General features: G+C 47.6%; 1 protein-coding gene across 5 annotated transcripts in view; it reads left to right on the top strand.

The window, feature by feature from the left end:
- Positions 1-20,449, top strand: part of WTIP (WT1 interacting protein) — an 84,306-nt gene that overhangs the window by 12,133 nt on the left and 51,724 nt on the right. For 4 of the 5 annotated variants that reach the window (XR_012057833.1, XM_002188653.7, XM_072934560.1 and 1 more), the window contains exon 2: positions 17,185-17,286. Coding sequence is in view for 4 of the 5 variants with exons in the window: in XM_002188653.7 (XP_002188689.4) it covers positions 17,185-17,286 (102 nt within the window). In the remaining variant the exon portion in view is untranslated. Of the gene's footprint in view, positions 1-5,546; positions 6,329-17,184; positions 17,287-20,449 lie in introns of those variants that run through there. The other variant, XM_030282276.4, reaches the window with a different exon arrangement.

The raw sequence follows: 20,449 nt of genomic DNA, 5'->3' as shown, positions 1-20,449 counted from the left end.
ATCTTCTGCCCAGAGCAGGGGTCCTTAAAGGAATCCAGAGCTAAGGCTGGAGGGGATGTGCAGCTCAGCTCCAGGCATGGACAGGGGTGATGCACATGAGCTGCAGGCTGGTCTAGGGATCACCCTGGTGCTGCCTGGGATGAATGAGGTGCTGGGGCTCTGAGGACTCTTCGCATTTCATTCATTTGGTTGCCTTTTTCTTTTTTTTACAGCAAAATAAAAGGTCTAGCCTGTTCTTACTTAATGACTTTTTATGAAATCTTGGCAGTCATTAGATGCTAGACTCAGATGCTGTTTCACAAACAATTAGAAAAAAGTTTGTTTTGCTTTGCCTAGAAAGAGGATCTCCCAGTCTTTCCATGTGTTTCTTTTGAGGGAGGTGAGTGACAGTGCTGGGAGCCTGTTCCTGGAGAGTGGGGCAGCCACACCAGCAGCACCTGCAGCTGGTCCCTGCCCAGTTCAGAGAGGGAGAAGAACTCAAATCCATGGCATTTTGTTTTATATATTACTATATTCTAAAACCTTAAACTCATAAGTTTTCTACCATGTAATGTTACACACTTGTATTTAAACTACACACCCATAATCTTAGTTCTGTTACTCAGTTCTGGAAGCCTTCTCCACAGCCTCAGGTCAAATGCAGTGTTCTCCTGGGGGTCAGTGTCTGTCAGCACAGAAAGTCTAAAATTCTCAGTAGCCAGTGCTCCAACAGGTTTGGGCCTGGGGCTTTGAGCCCAGCATGGATGAGGTTTGCCCCTTGCAGGAGTTTCTGGCAGAATGCAAATGTGGCAATTCACTCACCAAATCCCACATTGCCTGAGAGTAATGGGGCAATTCCATGTGGGCTAGAACGACTGGAGTGCCAGACCACACCTTCTGAAAAAGCCAACCCAAGAAACCTCCCTATTAAGAAAATGTATAAAGAGAAGGGATGGCTTGGGTCAGGCTGGGGCAGCCTTGCATGCTGTGTCGGTGCAAAGTGACTCTTTTGGGAAAAGGCTTTCTCAGCCCCTCTTTTCCCACCTGGGAGGAATCCAGGCCAGTGAAGAAGCAGCCCAGAAAGAGGTGATCCACAGAGCCCGCCCCGAAGAAAATCCTCTGAAGCTGTGCCAAGTGCAGACTTGCAAATCAGCTTCCTGGTGTGCCAAGTGTGTGAAGCTCTGCTTTTCCCTGCTTCCCACCCTGCTTCCCACCTCCAGGGGCTGTGTCTGACTTCCCCTGGGGGTGCAGGAGGGACCAGGAGGGATGACAGGCAGGAGCAGGGAGCAGCACAAGCCCATGTGGGGGCCTGGCTCTGGCTGGACACCGCATCTCACTTTGTCTTTCTGATTTACTTTTGTAACTCACCAGAGGGGAGTAAATGAACCCACAAAACAAAACCCTCCGTGCTCCCGAGCTGAAGGACAAATCCTGGACTCGTTTTTGGCAGAACTTCCTTTGAAATTACTGGGTGTTTTGCTTGGTTGGACAGGCAGAATTGGGAAACCTGGTGTTAGATTATTGTAAGATCAGAGAAAAAGTGCATTTCAAGACTGGGGGAAAGGACTTTGTTTTGTTTTTCTGACAAAGTACCCCTTGAATAGTGAGCATTGACTTAGAGCTCTTCTGTTCCCAGCTGGGTCAGTGCCTGCCTGGGGAGTTTCCAGCCCTGCTCCAGGTGTCACTTCCTCCATCTCTCAGCCCACGTCCCTGGCTAAGGGTGATGTGCACTGGCTGATCCCCATGGTCAGAGTTCCTCTCTTCTGCTCTTTGCTGGGGGCGTCCCTGCTCTGACTCCTGTTCCCTCTCAACATCCAAGTGCAAGGTCTGTGTGGGCTTCTTCAAGGCCTTGGCTGCTCTGGGGTCCTCAGGGTTGCTGTGAACTTGGCTGTGATATTTAAAAGCAGAGAGGAAGAGATGTCACTGTGTGGGGAGGAACATCTCTTCAGAGGGTGAGTTTCTCTGGGAGTGCTTACTGCAGCTGGGTGCTCACCAATGTGCATTTGGGCATATTCTAACTTAATATTCCCTATTCCCATGCAATGTGGAAAAGGCAAGAGAGAACTTTGATTTAAAAAAAAAAAGAGGGAGGCTGCTGATATTTCTGGCAAATACATGGTAATATTTGCTTAAGTTTCTGAGAAAATACATTATTTCACTTTTATTATGAAGCTTATGTCTGTGTATTTGCATCCCCCTAAGTGTTTTCTGGGCTTTTGCCTTTTCAAGGCAATGTCTGTTGGTCCAGAAGTGCCAGCAGCAGGACTGAGCTGAAAGTGGTATAAACTCACTTTGTTTTTAATTTGAGCCATTTTCATTTTGATCAGGGAACCAAACTATAGGGGCACTGTGAGGGAATGTTAGGTCATTACTTCAGGTTTGCTTGTACATGTTGTAAATTTGATTGGGAGTGCAACCACAATGCAGTGAGATGAAAGAGTGTGCCCTTCTCCAGAGACAAGAGCTGCACACCCAGGTGACACTGATGTGTAAAAAAATCTCCCTGAAGAGTGGACTTTGATTCCTGTTTTGAAGGAAGATCTGGGAGCTGGATGTGCTGCTGGTGCAGGCACAGTTCTTCCTGCATTGTTTTCTGGATGCTGGAACACTACTGTTCCCTCCAAAAAATAGCTACCAGCCAGAAAAAGTGTCCAAAAGTGTCTAAGGAGCCTGCAAATCAATTGCTATTTGAATTTTTTGGACCATGCAGCTTGCAGTTTCTCACCAAGCAGTTGACTTAAGTAAGTGTTGTCTGGGGGTCTAAATTAAGACTGACTCGAGGTCGGGTGTGACCACTGGGGACAAGGAGTTGCATGTTTGTGCTCATCCTGCAGCCCAGGGCAGGGCACAAGCCTGAGCACCAAAAGGAGGGAAGAGGTGAGATAAGTGTGTTCTGTGCAGGCTGGAGTACAGAGATCAGAGCAGGTGACAGTCCACACCAGGAATAAAGTAATGCAGATGTTCTTCTCTCAAAGAGCTCCTTGATCAGGTCTTGAAGAAGTGGTGGCAAGGGTCGTGCAGGGGACAAAGTTTGGGGCCTGGGGGACAGGCAGGTTTTGGGGTGTGGGCTGGGGGTGCTCCTGCTGTCAGCAGTGAAGGGCTGGGTGCTGGCTGGGATCTCAGCCTGGCTGCAGAGGACGGGGAGCAGCAGCTCCCCCTGAGCACACTGCTGTGGCTGCTGGGCCAGGGAGGACAGGAAAAGGGATGTGTGTGCCTCCTTGCACAGCCATTCCTGCCAGCCTGAGTCACTGCCTCCGCTGCAGGATGAAAGCTGTGGCTCCACCAGCTGAACACCAATGGGGAACAACCATTCTGAGTGAGCTCTCAGGGGTTGGGTTTTGTTGTTTTGCTTTGCTTGAAGGAACGTCTCTCTTGCAGTGGCGGGAGACAACCAGAGAAGATGTTTTGTGGCTGGTACCAGAGTGAGGCACGGTCTGTTTTAGCTGAGGATCAACAATGATTCCTTCTCTAAGAGGGACAAATAGCTCCTCTGGAGGAATTATGAAATCCCTCATCTATCAAAGGCACCAGTGGGAGAAGCAGGGGATGTGCAGGCACCAGCTCAGTACCAACTCTGTACTTCACTCTTACCCTTACAGAGAAAGCACAGTAGAGAGTTTCATCATTGATTTGGTAAAAGCTGCCCTTATTTTCATGGATATAATTACAGAAGAGGTCACATTTATCTGCAAACAAGGGCTCTAGTATTTTTTTTAAGGCAGAAATAAATTTTAAAACCTCCAACAACTAAACTAATTCTTTTAGCTAGTTTTAAAAGATAAGTTTTGTGGGTTGTGTTAGTTGCTTTGTTAGTTTTTTTTTTCAAGGAAGCATTGAGGAGTCCATTTCTTGGTGCATATAGTGAAAGGAGAGATTCCAAAAGGGCTTTTGTGCAATTAAGGGAATGTTTGCATTAGGTTGTGCTGCTGTGATTTAACACATGAGAAGGAAAAATCCCTATTGAGTGATTTACACGTGGATCTCAAATGTTTTGATCAAAGGTCAGACTCAGAAATGCATTTATGCTTATTTTTAATTCCAAAGAGAATCCAGTGGGGAGTTAAATCTCTAAGTAGGCATTTAATGTGTAAATATTCACAGGTAGCTCTTTACTTAAGCATGTCATTTTGCTGTGAGTTTAGACAGGGCAAGATTTACTTGGAAGCTGAAGTCCAGACTCTGCCAGTACCTACAACAAGGGTGAGCATTTCTGTAGACTGAACTGACTTTGAATATTTCATATATAAATTCTGCATTTTAGTGGCTTGCAGGAGTTCTGAAGTAGGTTGGGAGAAGTGAAAAGGGGTCAGGAAAATTGGCTGACATTTCAAGGCTTGCAGTCTCCAGGTTCAGGAATGGTCCATCCTGACACGCAGAAGTGGCAAGAGGCCTGCATGGGTGAGCAAGGGGTTCTGAAGAAAGCAATGGAAAGGAAATGTGTAATATGTAAGGGGTGGAAGGGGGGACAGGTGACCTGGGGGAATATCAGGAGATACAAGGCTCATCTGGAGCTGGCCCTGGTGAAAGACAGGGAAGTCAAGACGTGCTTCTGCAGATACCTGAGAGAAAAGAAGACCAGGGAAAACATGGCCAGGGGTGCTGGATTGGCCTTCTGTGATGAAAATCTTGGGGAATTAGAGGAAAGCAGTGGTGCTTAATCTCAGCTTTAGTAGAGCTTTTCAAGCTGTCAGCTACGGCATCCCTCTGCACAAACTGGTGAAGTACAGGCTGTGAAATGGACTGAAAACTGGCTGAGCTCAGGTGTGCCCAGCAGGATGAGGTTGAGATGGAGCCAATCACTAGTGGTGCACCTCAGAAGTCCATGCTGGAGCCAGTTCTGGAGTCAGTAGTGTTTGACTTCTTCATTAATGACAGGGGTGATGGGACAGAGCTGTGAGTTGTACCACCATGGAGGACTGCTTGATAGACTTGGGTGGATGTGGTGCTCAGCAGGACCCTGACAGGCTGCAGACACGTGGGAATGGGAACCTCATGAAATTCAACACAGGGAAAAGCAAGTCCTGCAGGTGGGGAGGCACAGGCTCAGCAGTGCTGGGAGCAGCTCTGCAGAAAGGCCCTCTGCAGCCCAGGCTGTGTGTGGCAGAGGAGACAGCAGCACCTGGAGCTGGGTTCAGGCTGACCACCCTGCTCGTGGCACACTGAGGCTGCTTCAGCCTGTCCTGCCTGCCCTGGGCTGGCTCCAGCCCCGGTGTCGGGGCAGTTTGCCCTCAAGCAGGGCTGGCAGTGGGGTGTGCCAGCTCTGGGTGCCTGGCTGGAAGGTCCCTCTGTGTGCTGGGAACCCGTGAGGAGCTCAGCTCTCACCCAGGCTCCCCAAGGCAGCCCCTCCAGTGCCCACTTCTCAGGTGCATCCCCTGAAACCTAAAACAACTACCACATACTTCATAATCAGATGTGAATTGTCCTTTATTGCTGTTGCCATGATCCTAATGGGAAGCACGGCTTTAGCAGTAGGGAAGATGGCACTGGCATTGCACTGGGCTCTCCAAGGGTGGTGCACAGGCAGCAGCTGAGGTGGGAAGGGTTGCCTCTCTTCATCACTTCTCTGTTTTGCTGCATGTTTTAATTACAACCAGAGAGAGGAAAATTTCTCACAATGTTTCCAATTTTTAGTAGTTTCAAGTCTGTTGAAAATTGCATCAAGACATAATGGTAAAGGGATGATGCAAAGAGGAATGAATGCTCCTTTTAGTGGCTGTGAATAGAGCTTCTCATATCAGTTAAGTGTTGAATAATTATGGAAAGATTATAGGTATCTGCTATTTTTTAGCCAGTCCTCTAACACATAAATTAACTAACATTTCATCACTTCATGTAACCTTTCAAAATGGAGAAGGGAGGTTTGGCTGATGAAATTCATAACATCACATTTATTTGGAGATGTTTACTGTAACTAACAAAGTGAAAAATTACCATTTTCTGTATGCTCACTCTTTCCCTGGTTATGCAGTCCTTGAGGGGGTGATTTTTGGTGTTGTTCTAGAAAGACTTTTAAAGAAGAATTATACCAGGGTGATTTGCTCTTCAACTGTGCTTTAGTTGTGTTTTTTAAGAGTTGCTAGAAATTTAGCCACAAACTCCTTTGCTGTCTCATGACTGTGGGTGGTGGAGCTGATGAGTTACTAAATAAGAGATGTCTGGGTGTTGGGTGTCAGGTGTGGGAGAGAAGAGCATCTTGTGTCTTGTTCCTCACTTGGTCTTGAGTCTTGCATCCAGCTTATAAGAAGCAGAGTCCATCTTCCCAAACCCATCATAAAGAGAGGATGCCTGTCCCTCTTGGCAGGGGATGGTGAGCGTGGAGAAGGCATCCAGGGCAGTTCTGGGGACTCTGGTGAGTGTGGTTGGGTCCTGCAGTGCTGGGTGGCAGCTGTCTTGTGAGGACAAGACTCGGTGCCAGCGCTGTGCACGGGGATCATTGGCAAAGAGAAATCCTTTCCCCCTCAAGCAAATTGCTCTTTGAGAGGAGCCATTGAGGCTGGGGGATTTCCCTGTTTGCATCTCAGTGCCAAGTGCTCTGGCAGGACACATGTTCTCTGCTAGCAGCAGCTTGGCACTCAGCTGAGGGGCTGCAGGGTTTGGCTGCAGGTTTCTCTGCAGGGTTTGGCTGCAGGTTCCTCTGCAGGGTTTGGCTGCAGGTTTCTCTGCAGGGTTTGGCTGCAGGTTTCTCTGCAGGGTTTGGCTGCAGGTGCAGTGGGCAGGCTGTGAACAGAGCAGACGATGCCCAAACCCTGGTGTAGGTGAGGGCTGCCTTCTGTGCCAGGCGCCCTCCAAGCTAAATCAGTGCCTTGGACTTTCTCCCTCAGTGCCCAGGTTCTGCAGAGCAGCCAGGCACTTGTGGCACTGGTCTGTCAGTGGGAACAGAAAAGGTGGGAGGCAAAAAGAAGTGTGATTTTAGACACAGTCTGCCAGCTCTGCCTGCTGCTTTGGCACTGGCTGCGAGAGAGCTCATAACTGAGGGCATAAGCAGATTTAACATGTTCTTCTTACCTGGGTGTTGTGCCCATACCCACTTCACACCTTTTTCATCAGAGAAAACTACCATTGTGGGTTTGTTTTGTTTTTTTTTCCAATTTCTGCCCTTTTATACCAACTTTGCTCCTGTTTCATGTCAAAATGACAGTCTAGGTCAAAGCAGGGGAGAGGGATGGTCCTGAGTGTAACATTTGTGCATTTCTGGATCATTCATTGATACTGTTTGGATGTGGATCAAGTGTGTGTTCACATTTGTGTCCAATTAGCCAGACAGACCACATACCCTGGAGTTCATTCCAGCTGCTGGAGAGCAGACTGTTACCTGATCCAGGACTGACAATACCTGATCCAGCAAAAAGTCAAAGCAGTCCAGACAGGAGTTACCTTGCCTAGCAGAGATCCCACCAAGATGAAGTTAACTATCAGTACTTTACGCTGTGTGGCATCTTTTCCTGTGGTACTAAGAGGGGTAGAGCTGGGTTTATTCAGGTGTTGGAACGTGGCCTCCTGTGCTGCTGCCCTGTCAGTGGAAGGCTCAGTGGCCACTCCTGCAGCTCTGGGTGCTGCTGGGGGAGCCAGTCCCTGAAGGTGACAATGCAGTCAGGTCCTCTCGTGGCTGTGGGAAGCCCAGAGTTGCCCTCTTGCAGGAATCACTGCAGACAGGAGTCTGACCAAAGCTGGGAACAACCCCTTGCCTGTGGTAAGCACATTTTTTGCTCTCTCAGGATTTTTTCATAGAGGTGCACAGAGAGAAAGAAAGAGAAAACAATTTCTATTTCTGCTCCTTGTTTTTCTCATGTGGAATGTGCTTGGAGAATTGTTTACCTGGGGTGATTGCTTGGTTGGATTCTGGTGAGGATTGTTTGAGCTGATGGCCAATCCAACCCACCTGGGCTGGACTCTTGAGAACAGGGTCAGGAGTTAGGAGTTAGAGATGGTAGTTAGAACAAATAGGTTTGTAGTTTTAGTATCTTTCTTGATACAGTATATTAATGTATTGTAGCATAGTTATAATAAAGAAATCATTCAGCCTTCTGAACTGGAGTCAGACATCATAATTTCTTCCCACTGGGTTCACCTGCATTTTACAATACTTGCCCACCTTAGGTCAGCCTTGGAGAGCAGCTGAACACATGGGCAGTGTGTTGATTTTCTGACTTTTACTTTTCCCCCCAGTTGAATTCACAGGCAGGAAATGAGCCCACATCTACAGCATTTAGTGCTGCTGTTTCCCAAAGGTAGAGGAGGCAAAATTAGAATATCCTGTTTACATGTCGTTCAAGCTGTATTTGGCCAGCTGTCCCAAGGGTTTTCTACTTGCTAGATCAGGACAGGCTTTTCTTACAGTCTGAGCATCTTCCTGTGTGAGTGGAGGAGTTTGCACTGAGCACCTCCCTAGGCCCAGCCCTACAGCTGCAGAGGAGACAGCTTTTCACCAGCACCAAGGTGGGGAAGCTGAGGCTCACCAGGCCCATCAGAACTAAAGGTGGTAGAATGCTATGGCAAATTACTTTCTGAAATGGTTGTTCCAGTACCTTACAGGAAGGTACATTCCTCCTCTTGATGTTCTCAAAGCACCCTTGAGTCACTGGACTTGAAATGTCTGAGAAAAAACTGATAAAGAGGGTTGAGGTGACAGATTTTTAAGTCACTTCCAGCTTTTCTTAAGTGAATAGTTCAGTCTTTCTAAATATTACCTTGGTATAGTACCTACCTATATGCATGCTTGTGTTTGAGCAAACCTGTTTATGCTTCTGGGAATTCTGAAGAACCTCCCTGGGGCAGGTGTGAGCTGAGGAGAGGTGTCAGCACGTTTGTGGGGTGGGTGCTGGCTCTGTGGGGCTGAGAGCTGCTGAGTTTGTACCAAAGGTGGTTACGTAATTCCGTGCCTTTTCCAGACTGTCATGCTCGTGCTGGAAATAGACTGTTATCTAAGAAAATAGCCAAGTGCACCTGGAAACTTTTAGACTAGTCTCCTTGTTTAATCATGAACCCATTTGAAATATGTCGAGGAAGGCAGCTGTAATATATGACCTTCTTCTGCCATATATTAGAGTGATGACTCACGGTGCAGTGTCAGGAGAATGTAATGAGCAGTCTCCATCCAGGCTGACGTCTGTGCAGCTGAGGTTTGCAGCTCTGACGTGCTCTGGAGTTCAGGGGACTTGGGCTGCATCCTGCGTGCTTTCAGCATCACTGTTCTTACCTGCTTGCACAGATTTCTGTAAGCTGAAGTATTTAAATTGATTCTGTCTTTTCCATGTCATCTCAGAAGGTTTTTCGTTTGAAGAGCACAGAGGTGTCAGTGACTCCCATTTAATATAGAAAAGAGCCAAGACAGAAACTAAAGATAACTAAGAACATCAGAACTGGAAAAGGTTTTCTGACTGGTTCTGTTCTGTGAGCACTGTCACTTACATAGAAAAAATCTGCAATATGTAGATAAATGTGCTTTTGCAGAAAGAAAAGACAATGACCATATGAGCTCTAAATATTAAGTTTCTTGTTTATTTGCTGTAATAAAACTGCCTCAATGTCTGTAAACCTGTCACTGGAAAATAAAACTTAATAAAAACTTAAATAAAACATAAAATGTCTACAGTCTGCCCTGCATTGTGCCGAAGCCTGAAGTAAAGGCATGGACAAGCATCTCAGCCTAGAGCTCAGGTGATCCCCAGTTGGTTTAACCAGCAACTGGTATAAATTGCAGTATCCATGATAATTAAAAAAACAAGTAAAATCTTTTTGGAGCATCTCTTCTATCACCCTCTGTGAACTGCCACTTTTTCTGTTGCCCATTATATTGGGATGTACAGTGTGAAGGCCTGCCCTCTTCCTTGTCAGTTTTAGTGTAGAGCTGGACTGAATGCCCCTGGTGCTTCTCACCAGCTTTCTAACAGGGAATTAGCCCAGGAGCACTGTGGAGCTTTGGATGTTGGTGTTTGATGAGCCTGGACTGCAAGCAGGAGCATCACTCAGTTCTGCTGGCTCTGGATGTGTGTTCTGGGTGTCTGCTGGGCTCACTGAGACTCTGGCTGTGCTGCTGTGTCCTCCTCTGCCAGCAGCTGCACCAGCTCCAGTTTTTGGCCATAGCCTGTCCTCCTCTGATTGCTGCTACACTGCTGGAAATTCAAGGCTCCTCAGCTGGCTGCATTATAAATGTGATTACACTCACTGTGCTCCAGGCAAAATAGGCGTGGTTTGAGCTGAAGGGGCTTTTGACCTGGTCCCTTTGGGCTGTAAGAGGGCTCATGGCCACAGCAAGACACTCAGGTGTTCAGCAGTGGAGGGGCAGCAGGATAGGAAAGTCATTCCCAGTGGTGCCCTCCTTTACCTCCCCAGCTGTATGTCTCCTTGCTTTGACAATCTCAGTCATCACAAGGTACTTTTAGAAACAGGATTTTTTTCTGTCTTTATTTTTGCTTAGTACTTTGGCTGCTAAAGTTATGAGCAGGTCTCCTTGTGCTGTGATTGTCAATGTGAGCATGAGCCTGAAACACTCAGCTGAGCTCTGAATCCCAGACAAAGCCACCCAAAGTTGCACAGCCCATAGAACAGCCAGGGGAACACCTCTGTTTCTGCTTCAGTGCCTCAGTGGCACTGAAGATTTTTCTATAAATGCCAGATAAGAAGTATGAGTTACCATGGAACTGCCATGTACTGAATCATGACAGAGCAATGAATGAATATTTGTGAAGCAGGCAGGAGTGGGCAGAGATGGGGCCGTGCTCAGCCTTGTGCCGTCGCACTTTTCTTACTTTTCTTAGCCTGTCATTTTCACTCTTAATTCAAGTTGTGTCTCCTGCTCTTCCCTGGAGCAGAGGCAGTGCTGGTAGCTTAGGCAGGCAGTCCCTCCATCATTGCCAGCACAGGATGTTGCTGCTGAGAGTCTCCAGGTTGTATTTATAACTTGTATGTACCAGATTTCATGTTAGATACTGAATCCCTGGTACATTTGCAAGGTATCTGGCAGGTAGCAGATGAAAGCCCTGCAGTGAGAGCTGCAGAGGCACCAGGCCTGAGCCCTGCAGATAGTGTCAGTAATTTCATGCTTCAGAGCAGTAATTTCACATTCTGTATGAAGCAATAAGCATTTGCTGTGCTGGCTTTGGGCTTTCCCTGTGTGGCAGGGTGGCTCTGCTTCAGCAGCAACAAAAGCCTTCCAGTTTGCAGCAGCTGCTCCTCGGGGCTGTGGGGTCTGTCCCCTGTGCAGTGCTGGCCTGGGGCTGGTTCCATTCCCAGCACACACTGCCCTGGCCTCAGAGCTGCTGAGACAGGGGCTCAGGGAGGGTGGCATTTGTGAATTGGTTCTGTGGCCCTCTGTGTTCCCAGCCCATCACCTCACCCTGCGTGTGAAGCGCCAGAAGGGTTAAGCACAGAGCAGAAGGGGCAGCAGGGATGGATGGCTGCTCTCAGAGCAGCAGGAACGGGCTGAGCCTGCTGGCAGTGCTGATCTCTCAGGCAGGTACAGCTTGGCTCCTGGGCTCTGAGCAGCACTGTCACTCCTGGAACGGGTCCCAGTCCCTTTGTGGCCATGACCTCTCCCAGCAGCTTCGTCCCTCACAAGCCTTGTTAAGCAACAGGCAGAGTGGAGGTAATGAAAGTTTTTGCAGAATCTAGAACTTTGCTTCTGCAAAACTTCCAGTGAATGTGAACTTTGCTGCATTTGTAACCAAACATCAATTATCTCAAATTTTGATTTTTCTGAGTAAATTTCTGCACATGCATCCCTCCTGTATATTAATTGAGTGAAGCCTCCTGCAGCAGGCAGGCACAGAAGTGATGGAGATCTTTTTAAGTCAGCAGATGCATATCTCAAGGGCCTAAATAGTTTATTATTTATTCCTGGAGGATGAAAGTAGGGTTGGGGGCAATCTCAACAAGGTTTAACAGTGACAAGAAGTTTCACAGTCCACAGGCTGCTTCTTGCCTTGCTTTGCTTAAGCTGTGGGTTTTGTTAGGTGTTGTGACCCGTGTTCCTCCAGCATAGTGTACTCCAGCACAGTCACTGCAGGGGCACGTGGGGACTTCCAGGCTGGAGTTGGGGTTGTGCTGCTGGATGGGGTCAGCTCCTCATGGCTCTTGGGTTTGGGGTGCTTGGTGTGGATGGGCTGGGGCTTGGAAGGAGAACCTAAAACATTTACTTGAGCATTTCTCACTTTTCTTAGCCTGTCATTTTCACCCTTAATTCAAGTTGTGGTGTCTCCTGCCCTTCCCTGGGGCAGAGGCAGTGCTGGTAGCTTAGCCAGGTAGTCCCTCCATCATTGCCAGCACAGGATGTTGCTGCTGAGAGTGTCCAGGTTGTGTTTATTTATAACTTGTATGTACCAGATTTCATGTTAGATACTGAATCCCTGGTACATTTGCAGGGTATCTGATGAAAGCCCCACAGTGAGAGCTGCCCGTGGTGGCTGGGCAGGTTCCCTGGGCTGCCTCCCTCGCTCTGCCTGGCTCTGCCCCGTGCAGGTGCCTGTGTCTTCTCCCTGTGCCTGCCTGGGGGATGACGTGGGTGTTGGAAGATCCCTCCTCCTGTGGTTGTTGGAAGGAAAGGAGCATTTTTCTCCCCTGAAGTCACCTCTTGGATCCAAGGTGCCGCAGCCCAGGACGTGCCCAGGAGCTCAGCAGATACTGCAGTGGCACAGCTGCCCGGGCTCAGGGCAGCTCTGGGGCTCCGCTGTGTACCTGGCTGCTTAGCAGGGCACATTTGACAGGTAGCAGCAGCACCTGTGTGAGATCCCCTGGCCAGGGGCACCTGCAGGTGTCTGACACAGCCCCTCCACAGCCCTCTGCTCTTGTAGCTCTTGCTGCAGTTTGGCTTCTTGTCTGGAGCTGAGGCTTCCCTCCTTGTTTATTCTCCCTGCTTGATGTTAGTGGGTGTCCATTTCCCTGCCGCTGTGCCCTGGATAGGCTGCAAGTGTGGAGAATCTTGTGTGGGGCTTGTGTAGAGATGGTTTTCCTGTCTGAGAGGAGAAAGGGGGATTTTGCAGTGGCCCAGCTTGATGTTCATCCACCCTTTTCCCAGAACTGCAGAGGCAGGGAAGGAGTCATCTGTGCCACGTGTTTGTTGTTAATTTTAGCTTTACCATAACTCTTGATGACAGGGCTTGGTTGTTTCCTACTGTAGGCAGCATGTAGCAGTTATCCTGGAGGTATGGTGTGGCTGCAGCTCATCCCTGGGCCATGGTGCTCAGTCTGTGCATTCTCCCTGCCCACACAGCTGCTGCCTGCTGGAGTTGCAGGGCCACATGGTACCATTTTTCTTGCTTTGTGCTAAATCTTTTAGGTTACATAAGGATGGCATCAGGCACAGGCTGAATTCCACCTGTGTCTGAGGCCAAAGCTTGGCCCGAAGGTGGTTAAATATCTGCCATGATATTCATGGCATTTATCAGGTTTTTTTTCCTATTTCTGGCTGCGTGGTGAAGTCTGTATGAAGTAGCAGCCTGTACTGGCATGGCCAAAAGAGCATTATCAGATCTGATGTACAGGTCCCAAACTGAACTTCATGTCCTAGCACAGGGAGCTCTTAAAAGTACCAGCAGGCTGAAAAATAGATTGTTCCTGATACCTTTGTAATTATAACGCATTGCATTTGATCTCAGCACTGGAGTAAAGTCACCAAACACATCAGAAAGTTCCTGTCTGATCTGCTGCTGTGGGCTCCCAGGAGCTGTGCCTGATGCTGTGCAGTGCTGGGGGCTTGCCTGGCTCGTGTCCACAGGTGATGCTCTCGCTGATGTGCTCAAGCTCAGCCAAGTGGACTGGTTAAAGACGTGGGGAGCAGTGGCCATGGGCTGGAGTCCAGCAGGGAGTCTCTGGGAGCTCCTTCTCTTTCCTGTACCATTTCTGTTGATGGTCCTTTGCTGTGCTCCACGTTCAGTCTCCACTCTGTTTGGTGAAAAGCTCTGTGAGGGTGTGACTGTATCTCCACCCCGGCCAAGGGCTGCTGTGGCGCTGTGCTCCTGGCTCAGCCAGCCTCCATGGCAGCTTTCAGTAATTGCAGCATCTTGGGATGTATTTTTCTGGGTAGAGACACCAGATCTGTAGGAGAGCTGATGACCTGGGTAGAAACATAGCAGCTGATGTGTTAAAGATCTAGGGTACAGCTGACTGCTCGGAATTGAGCTGTCAGGAGGGGCAAGGACTCATATAAAGGCAGAAGTTGTTCTGAAGTCATGTCAAGGGAAGTGTCAGAAACGAGACACGCTTGCTCTGCAACAGAACATTCTTCATAGGTGGTTTAACAAGCCTTGGAATTAGATCTGGGGAAGGAGGGAAAAGTGATGTAGCTGTTGTGTCAGGGCTTCACAAGGCAGCAGTGTGCGGTCTGGGCTGGGACTGGTGGAAAAGCAGACCTGATCCATGTAATCAGGGCTTCTCCTCGGCAGCTATGAGCTCACACTACACTCACACTGCAGCTGCATATATATTTTCCAAAATACACTTTTGGAATTTTACATACACGTTTTTAGTATGCTAATGGTCGCTGTGGTCATTCCTTCCTGGAGTTAATGACTGCTCTCTTGGAGAAAACAAGTTAACAGACTGACAGCTGCTCCTAACAGATCACTGGCTTGGAGAGGCCAGTGCAAGTTTAGCATCCACAATAAATCCTTCTTTTGCTTCTCATGGTTCAGTGTAGCAATGTCACAGAAATGGGGTAATAACTTGCATTAATCAAAGCAGTTTGGATGGTAGTAGATTTGTGCACAAGAGCCCAGAGACAGAATTGCCAGAGTTACAGACTGTCGTTCCCTGCTCTACTTTGAAAACCTTTAAGCATAGATGGGAAAACGTAGTTCAGTAATCAATACCCATCTTTGATCAGTTAACTTTTAACTCATGGCAAATAGAAGATGTTTTCCATAACATTTGGTTACAAATAAATGAATAGACTTGGCAGCCTTGGACAAGGCAACAAATGTTCTGACATTCCCATTTCTTGTATCAGGGCTGAGCTCACCCAAGGACTGGGATTTTCTTAACAAGTTTGCAATAAACTGATGGATCTGGATGGCAGTTTGTTTGTCTCACTATGTTTAGCTGTTAGAGTTACAGTTTTTGCTTCCCCAAATTTCTGAGATCAGGTTTAAGATTTTAAAAAATACTATTGGATATATTGGATTTTGATATTTATAATTTGATTTGACAAATAGTCTCAAATAGCAGCATTGTGCCAGAATGTTGAGCTACCTGAATGAAAAGTTAATCTCCCTTCATGACATGAAATGAAGGAGTTAAAGGTATAAACATCAATAAACCCTGTGATTTAATGAAGTGTCTTTCCATTTCAGTAGTGGAATTTGTGGGGGCAGCTAAGCCCCCCCAGCCCTGGGCTCCAGGATGGATCAGGGATCCTTTCCCCCCCAGCCCTGGGCTCCAGGATGGATCAGGGATCCTTTCCCCCCCAGCCCTGGGCTCCAGGATGGGTCAGGGATCCTTTCCCCCCCAGCCCCTGGAGGCCCCACACGGGAGCAGGGGGTGCCTGAAGGAGCTGTGACCCCAGGAACTCCACCCTGGAGCAGCTCCTGGCAGGACCTGTGGCCCCGTGGGGAGAGGAGCCCACGCTGGAACAGGTTTGCTGGCAGGAGCTGTGACCCCACAGGGGACCTGGGCTGGAGAAACTCCTGAAGGACTGACTGCACCCATGGAAGGACCAGGCTGGAGCAGCTCCTGAAGGACTGACTGCACCCATGGAAGGACCAGGCTGGAGCAGCTCCTGAAGGACTGCAGCCTGTGGAAGCTCTCACACTGTAGAAGTTAATGGAAAAATGTCTCCCAAGACAAGAGAGGGACACCTGTTGATCTTCCCCCGTAAAACTTGCATTTTTATTTTGCATGTACTTACATAGAATGTGCACAGCAGTGGAGAATTCTGGGGGATAAAAGCCTGGTTTTGTAGTTCTGCAGTTCCTGGGTCCTTAGGTGTATTAGCAGTTTTGTTGCTGCCAATGATTAATGCCAAGCTTGTAGAAACAGAGCCTCAAACAACACAAGGAACAGGGCAGTTTGTTTAGAGTTGCAAAAAAATATTCATTTTTATTTTCTACTGTAGTACTGTAGTATTTAAAAAATATCACCAGCCTTGTCTTGATGGACTGTCCTGCTAGGATTGAATAGAGACCTATGGACATCTCAGAGAAACTTAAAAATCAGCAGTCCCAGTTGTGTGACAGGAGGACATGGATTCCCCAGAGTTTAGGTTCTTCTTCATAGGGATACAAAACCAAAGTGATCCTTGAATTAATTCCCTTCCTTGGTTTGAATTTAGAGAGGTTATGCATAGGTAGAAATAAATGCACAGGCAAAAGTCTCTCAAAAAAAAAAAAAACCAAACCCAAAAAACCCCCAAAACTTTGAGGAAATAGGTTTAAATACTCCCCAAAACCAAACCATCCCCCAAAAACCACCTTTGTAGAGCTTACTGAAATCATGACCTCCCCGTGAGTTTGCCATGTGTAGAGCTGCCCACTGCCTGGCTGGCTCCTGGTGCTCTGGTTTCCTGAGGACTCCATGGGGGTCACCCCTGGCATCCCCAGGCGCAGGCGTGGGCACTGAAGGTGCATTTCTGAGCCCAGTGAAGCACACCTGCAGCCCGAATTCCTCCCTGAGAGCAGCAGCAAGGCAGAGGCTTTGCTGTTCGGTGTGTGAGGTGCCAGGTTGTACATCCTCTGTTCATGGGGAATTAAACAATTCCTAGATGTGACTGACAGATCCATTTTCCCAGTGGCTTTCACTGCAAACATGCTTGATGTTGTGTTTGTGGAGAGAGCCAAGGAGAAATCTTTTGGGCTTGGACTGAATTGTTGTTTTATCATACATTGTTGAGTGTCATGTGGTGGAGCACTTTGTTGTGAAGGTCTCTCTGAATTATTTCTTGGTCTGGCAGAGTTATTTGCGGAGAGTGTGTGGATTTCTCTGTCCTTTCTGGCTGCACCTGCCTCCTCTGGGTTTGTGTCTGTAGCCAGCCTCAGTCTCCCTGCATTGAAACACCAGCACAGGCTTGGCCCCCCTTAATTTTGGGTTGATTTCCATGCATTTGTTTCACTGCAGCCGCCTGCTGCTCTCTTGGGTACTTGAATCTATTCAGGGTGAGGAGCTCATTGATTTAGGGTATCAATGGTGGGGGTATCCTGAGTGTTGTGAATCAACGGCCTGGAGCTGTTTTTAGGAGCTGTGGAGGATTTTAACTTTGATTCTCTTTCTGCTTTGTAGGTATTTGTATAAAATGTGGAAAAGGTGTGTATGGAGCGAGCCAGGCTTGCCAAGCAATGGGCAACCTCTATCATACCAACTGCTTCACGTGCTGCTCCTGTGGTAAGTCCCATCTGCCGTGCCCTCGTTCCGTGGCTTCCCTTAGCAGCCAGTGTGCTGAGACCTCCTCCTGCCTGCTTCCCCAGGCACAATTCCCACGCAAGGCTCCAGCTTCAAAAGTTGTTTTTTATTTGCCATCTGTAAGTGCTCAATGGTGTTTTCCTAAGCAGCAGCCCAGAAAAGTAGTGTTTGGTTGTTTGAAGGGCTGCATTTACAAAATGGCTTCAACCTGGCTGTTAGAAGCACTATATGCTTTAAATCACTCGTGTTTATGGAACTGTAATGTGCATGTATCATTTTTATAGAAAAAAAAATGGTAAAATTTGTTTGGCCAAAACCATATTTTTGTCACTTTCTGTTTGCAAACGCAAGTCTAGTCAGGCGTGTATTTGTCATTTCTGTGTATGCACAGTGCTCAAAAATTGTTCACTTATGGTTGAATATGACAAGAACAAATACCAACTCTGTGTTGAAATGTCTTATGCTATTACAAGATTTTCTTTTTGTGGGGAAAACTAGATGATAAATCAGTGGTTCCTCCTTGCTGTTCTCAGGACCTTTTTATGCTTCCCTTTTAATCTGAAAGAGATGTTCCTGTAAGTGATTTGGGGAAGTCCTGGCTTTATCAATGAAAATGGAAAATTCAGGGCAGCATTTTCAGAAGTGTGCCTTAAGTCAGGCATTGTGAACTTGAGTTGGAGATTTCCTCAGTGTCTTATCTGTAACTGCTGAGAGCTCACAAATTCCCACCAAGCTCAAGGGAAGTGTGAGAGCTCAATTTTCAGGAGTCAGGTGATTTTTCTTGTTTTATGCACACATCTAGTGAGGTTCCTTATATATGAAAATATTTGCCTGGATATTGAAGATCTTGTTATGATGCAGATGCACAGCAAAAGATTTATTCTGAGCAGAATGTGCTGGACACAGATTGTTTCTAAAAAGGATTAATTAAGGATTAGAAAAAGAGCAAAATATTACTGGTATAGAACCAAATCAGTTGATAATCAGAAGAAGATTGTAAAGTTCACTTCTGACAGGAGGTGTTGTCTTTTCTCCTGAGATTTGTCCTGATAAATATTGGTTTAAAGAAACCTTCAACTTGAATGTAGAATTTAGGGACTTTTCTAAATTACTCTGGACCATTACCAGCTGCAGGGTTGAACTCATCTCAGACCCTCAGGGATTTACTCAGGTCTGACAGTGAATTAGCTGTTTTGCTGGCTCCCAAAGTGAACAGCATCCTGCTCAGCAAAGGATTACAAAATAGGATATCAGATAATGTCTATCCACAGCATTAACCTAACCTAATTGCATGGGTGAATTCCAGCTTCCTTTCTGGGGCAGAAATGTTGTTTTTAAGTACTCAGGCTGCATGTTTGCTACCATGGGGTTCTGTATGCAGGCCACTGTTCCCTACAAAAGTGTGTAAGGGACAAGAAGTGTATTTTAACAGCAAAACACAAACACAACTCAATTATTTAAACACATAACAAGCTTTTCTGACTGTTCTGGAGACGTGTGTGGCCAGTGTTCACCTACCATGGGGCAACTTGAGACATGTCCACTTGAAGCATTGTTTGCCCCACCCTTCAGTGCCCTGGAATTTGGTGATTCAGGCAGCTTCCCGTGAGTCACCCCACGCACTGGGAGCTGCTCTGGGTTGTCTTCTGAGCCTCTCACTGTGTGTCTGGGCTGGAGAGCCCACCAGGACAGTTCACCAGTGGGAAGGGCCTGGGTTTCCTTCTGTTTGCAGCTCTGGTACCAAGGCATGCAGATCCTGTCTGTGGGAGCTGCATCCTTGGCAATGGTGCTGAAAAGGCTTTGCAGGAGCTCATGAGCAAACAGCCAAATGGAGATTTCTTACAGGACTGCAGTTTGTGACCAGGGAGTTCATTTTGTGACATTGCTGGGACCCATGTGAGAATCCTGAGCTGTAGGTTTGGTGCCCAGCTTTAAATGGATGAGAGTAACCAGAGAGGGCCAAGAAGAACTTAAATAGATGATTAAAGGCTGGAGAAAAGCTAATCATGAGAGCTCAGTGTATTTTGGGTATCTGAAATTATGTGAGGGTCATGTGTCTGGAGCTTGTAAGTACATGAACCATAAAACAGCATTAGAAAGTGGTCTCATATGTACTAGAGACAAACACAAGAGAAATCTTTCCTGGAGGCTGAAATTACACAATTCTAATAGAAATCAAAGACAGTTTTTCTGCAATGAGGATGATTAATTGCAAGAGAAGTGGCAGATTCTCTATTCTTTTTTGTTTTCAAATTGAGACCAAACGTCCCTTTGGAGAATGTTTTAAGTCGAGCCATGCTTTAGGTAACTGGGTGATCATTAAGGATCTTTGTTAGATGAGGGGTCACAGCACACACTGCTGCTCCTTCTGAGCCTGTGACAGGAGAGTAGAGAAGCCCTTTGGTTCTGTCTGCCTAAACCAGTGTCTATGCTGTAGTTCCCGTGTGTGTTTATGTGGTGGTTGGCCCTGGCTGGACACCAGGTGCTCACCAAAACCACTCTATCCCTGCCCTCCTCAGCTGGATGGGGAGAGGGGAGATAAGGAGATAGGAAAGGCATAAGGGATAAGGGCAGGGAGAGCTCCCTCACCAGTTACTGACTCAGCAAAACAAAAAATCTATTAACAACCAAATCAGAGTAGGATAATAGCAAATAAAAGCTAAATCTCAAAACAGCTTCTCCTCACCCCTCCTTTCTTCCTGGGTTTAACTTTACTCCCAGCTTTCTCCACCTCTCCCCCGAGTGGTGCAGGGGGATGGGGAATGGGGGCTGTGCTCAGCTCATCCCAGGTTGTCTCTGCTGCTCCTTCCTCCTCAGGGGAAGGGCTCCTCACATCTTCCAGTGCTCCAGCGTGGGGTCCTTCCTACAGGAGACAGTGAGCTCCTTGAGCTGCTCCAGCCTGGTCCTTCCCATGGGTGCAGTCAGTCCTTCAGGAGCTGCTCCAGCCTGGTCCTTCCATGGGTGCAGTCAGTCCTTCAGGAGCTGCTCCAGCCTGGTCCTTCCATGGGTGCAGTCAGTCCTGCAGGAGCTGCTCCAGCCCAGGTCCCCTGTGGGGTCACAGCTCCTGCCAGCAAACCTGTTCCAGCGTGGGCTCCTCTCTCCACGGGGCCACAGGTCCTGCCAGGAGCTGCTCCAGGGTGGAGTT

The sequence above is a fragment of the Taeniopygia guttata genome, chromosome 11 (genome assembly GCF_048771995.1).
Source record: "Taeniopygia guttata chromosome 11, bTaeGut7.mat, whole genome shotgun sequence".
NCBI lineage: Eukaryota > Metazoa > Chordata > Aves > Passeriformes > Estrildidae > Taeniopygia > Taeniopygia guttata.
This window is presented reverse-complemented; position numbering and strand designations above follow the sequence as displayed.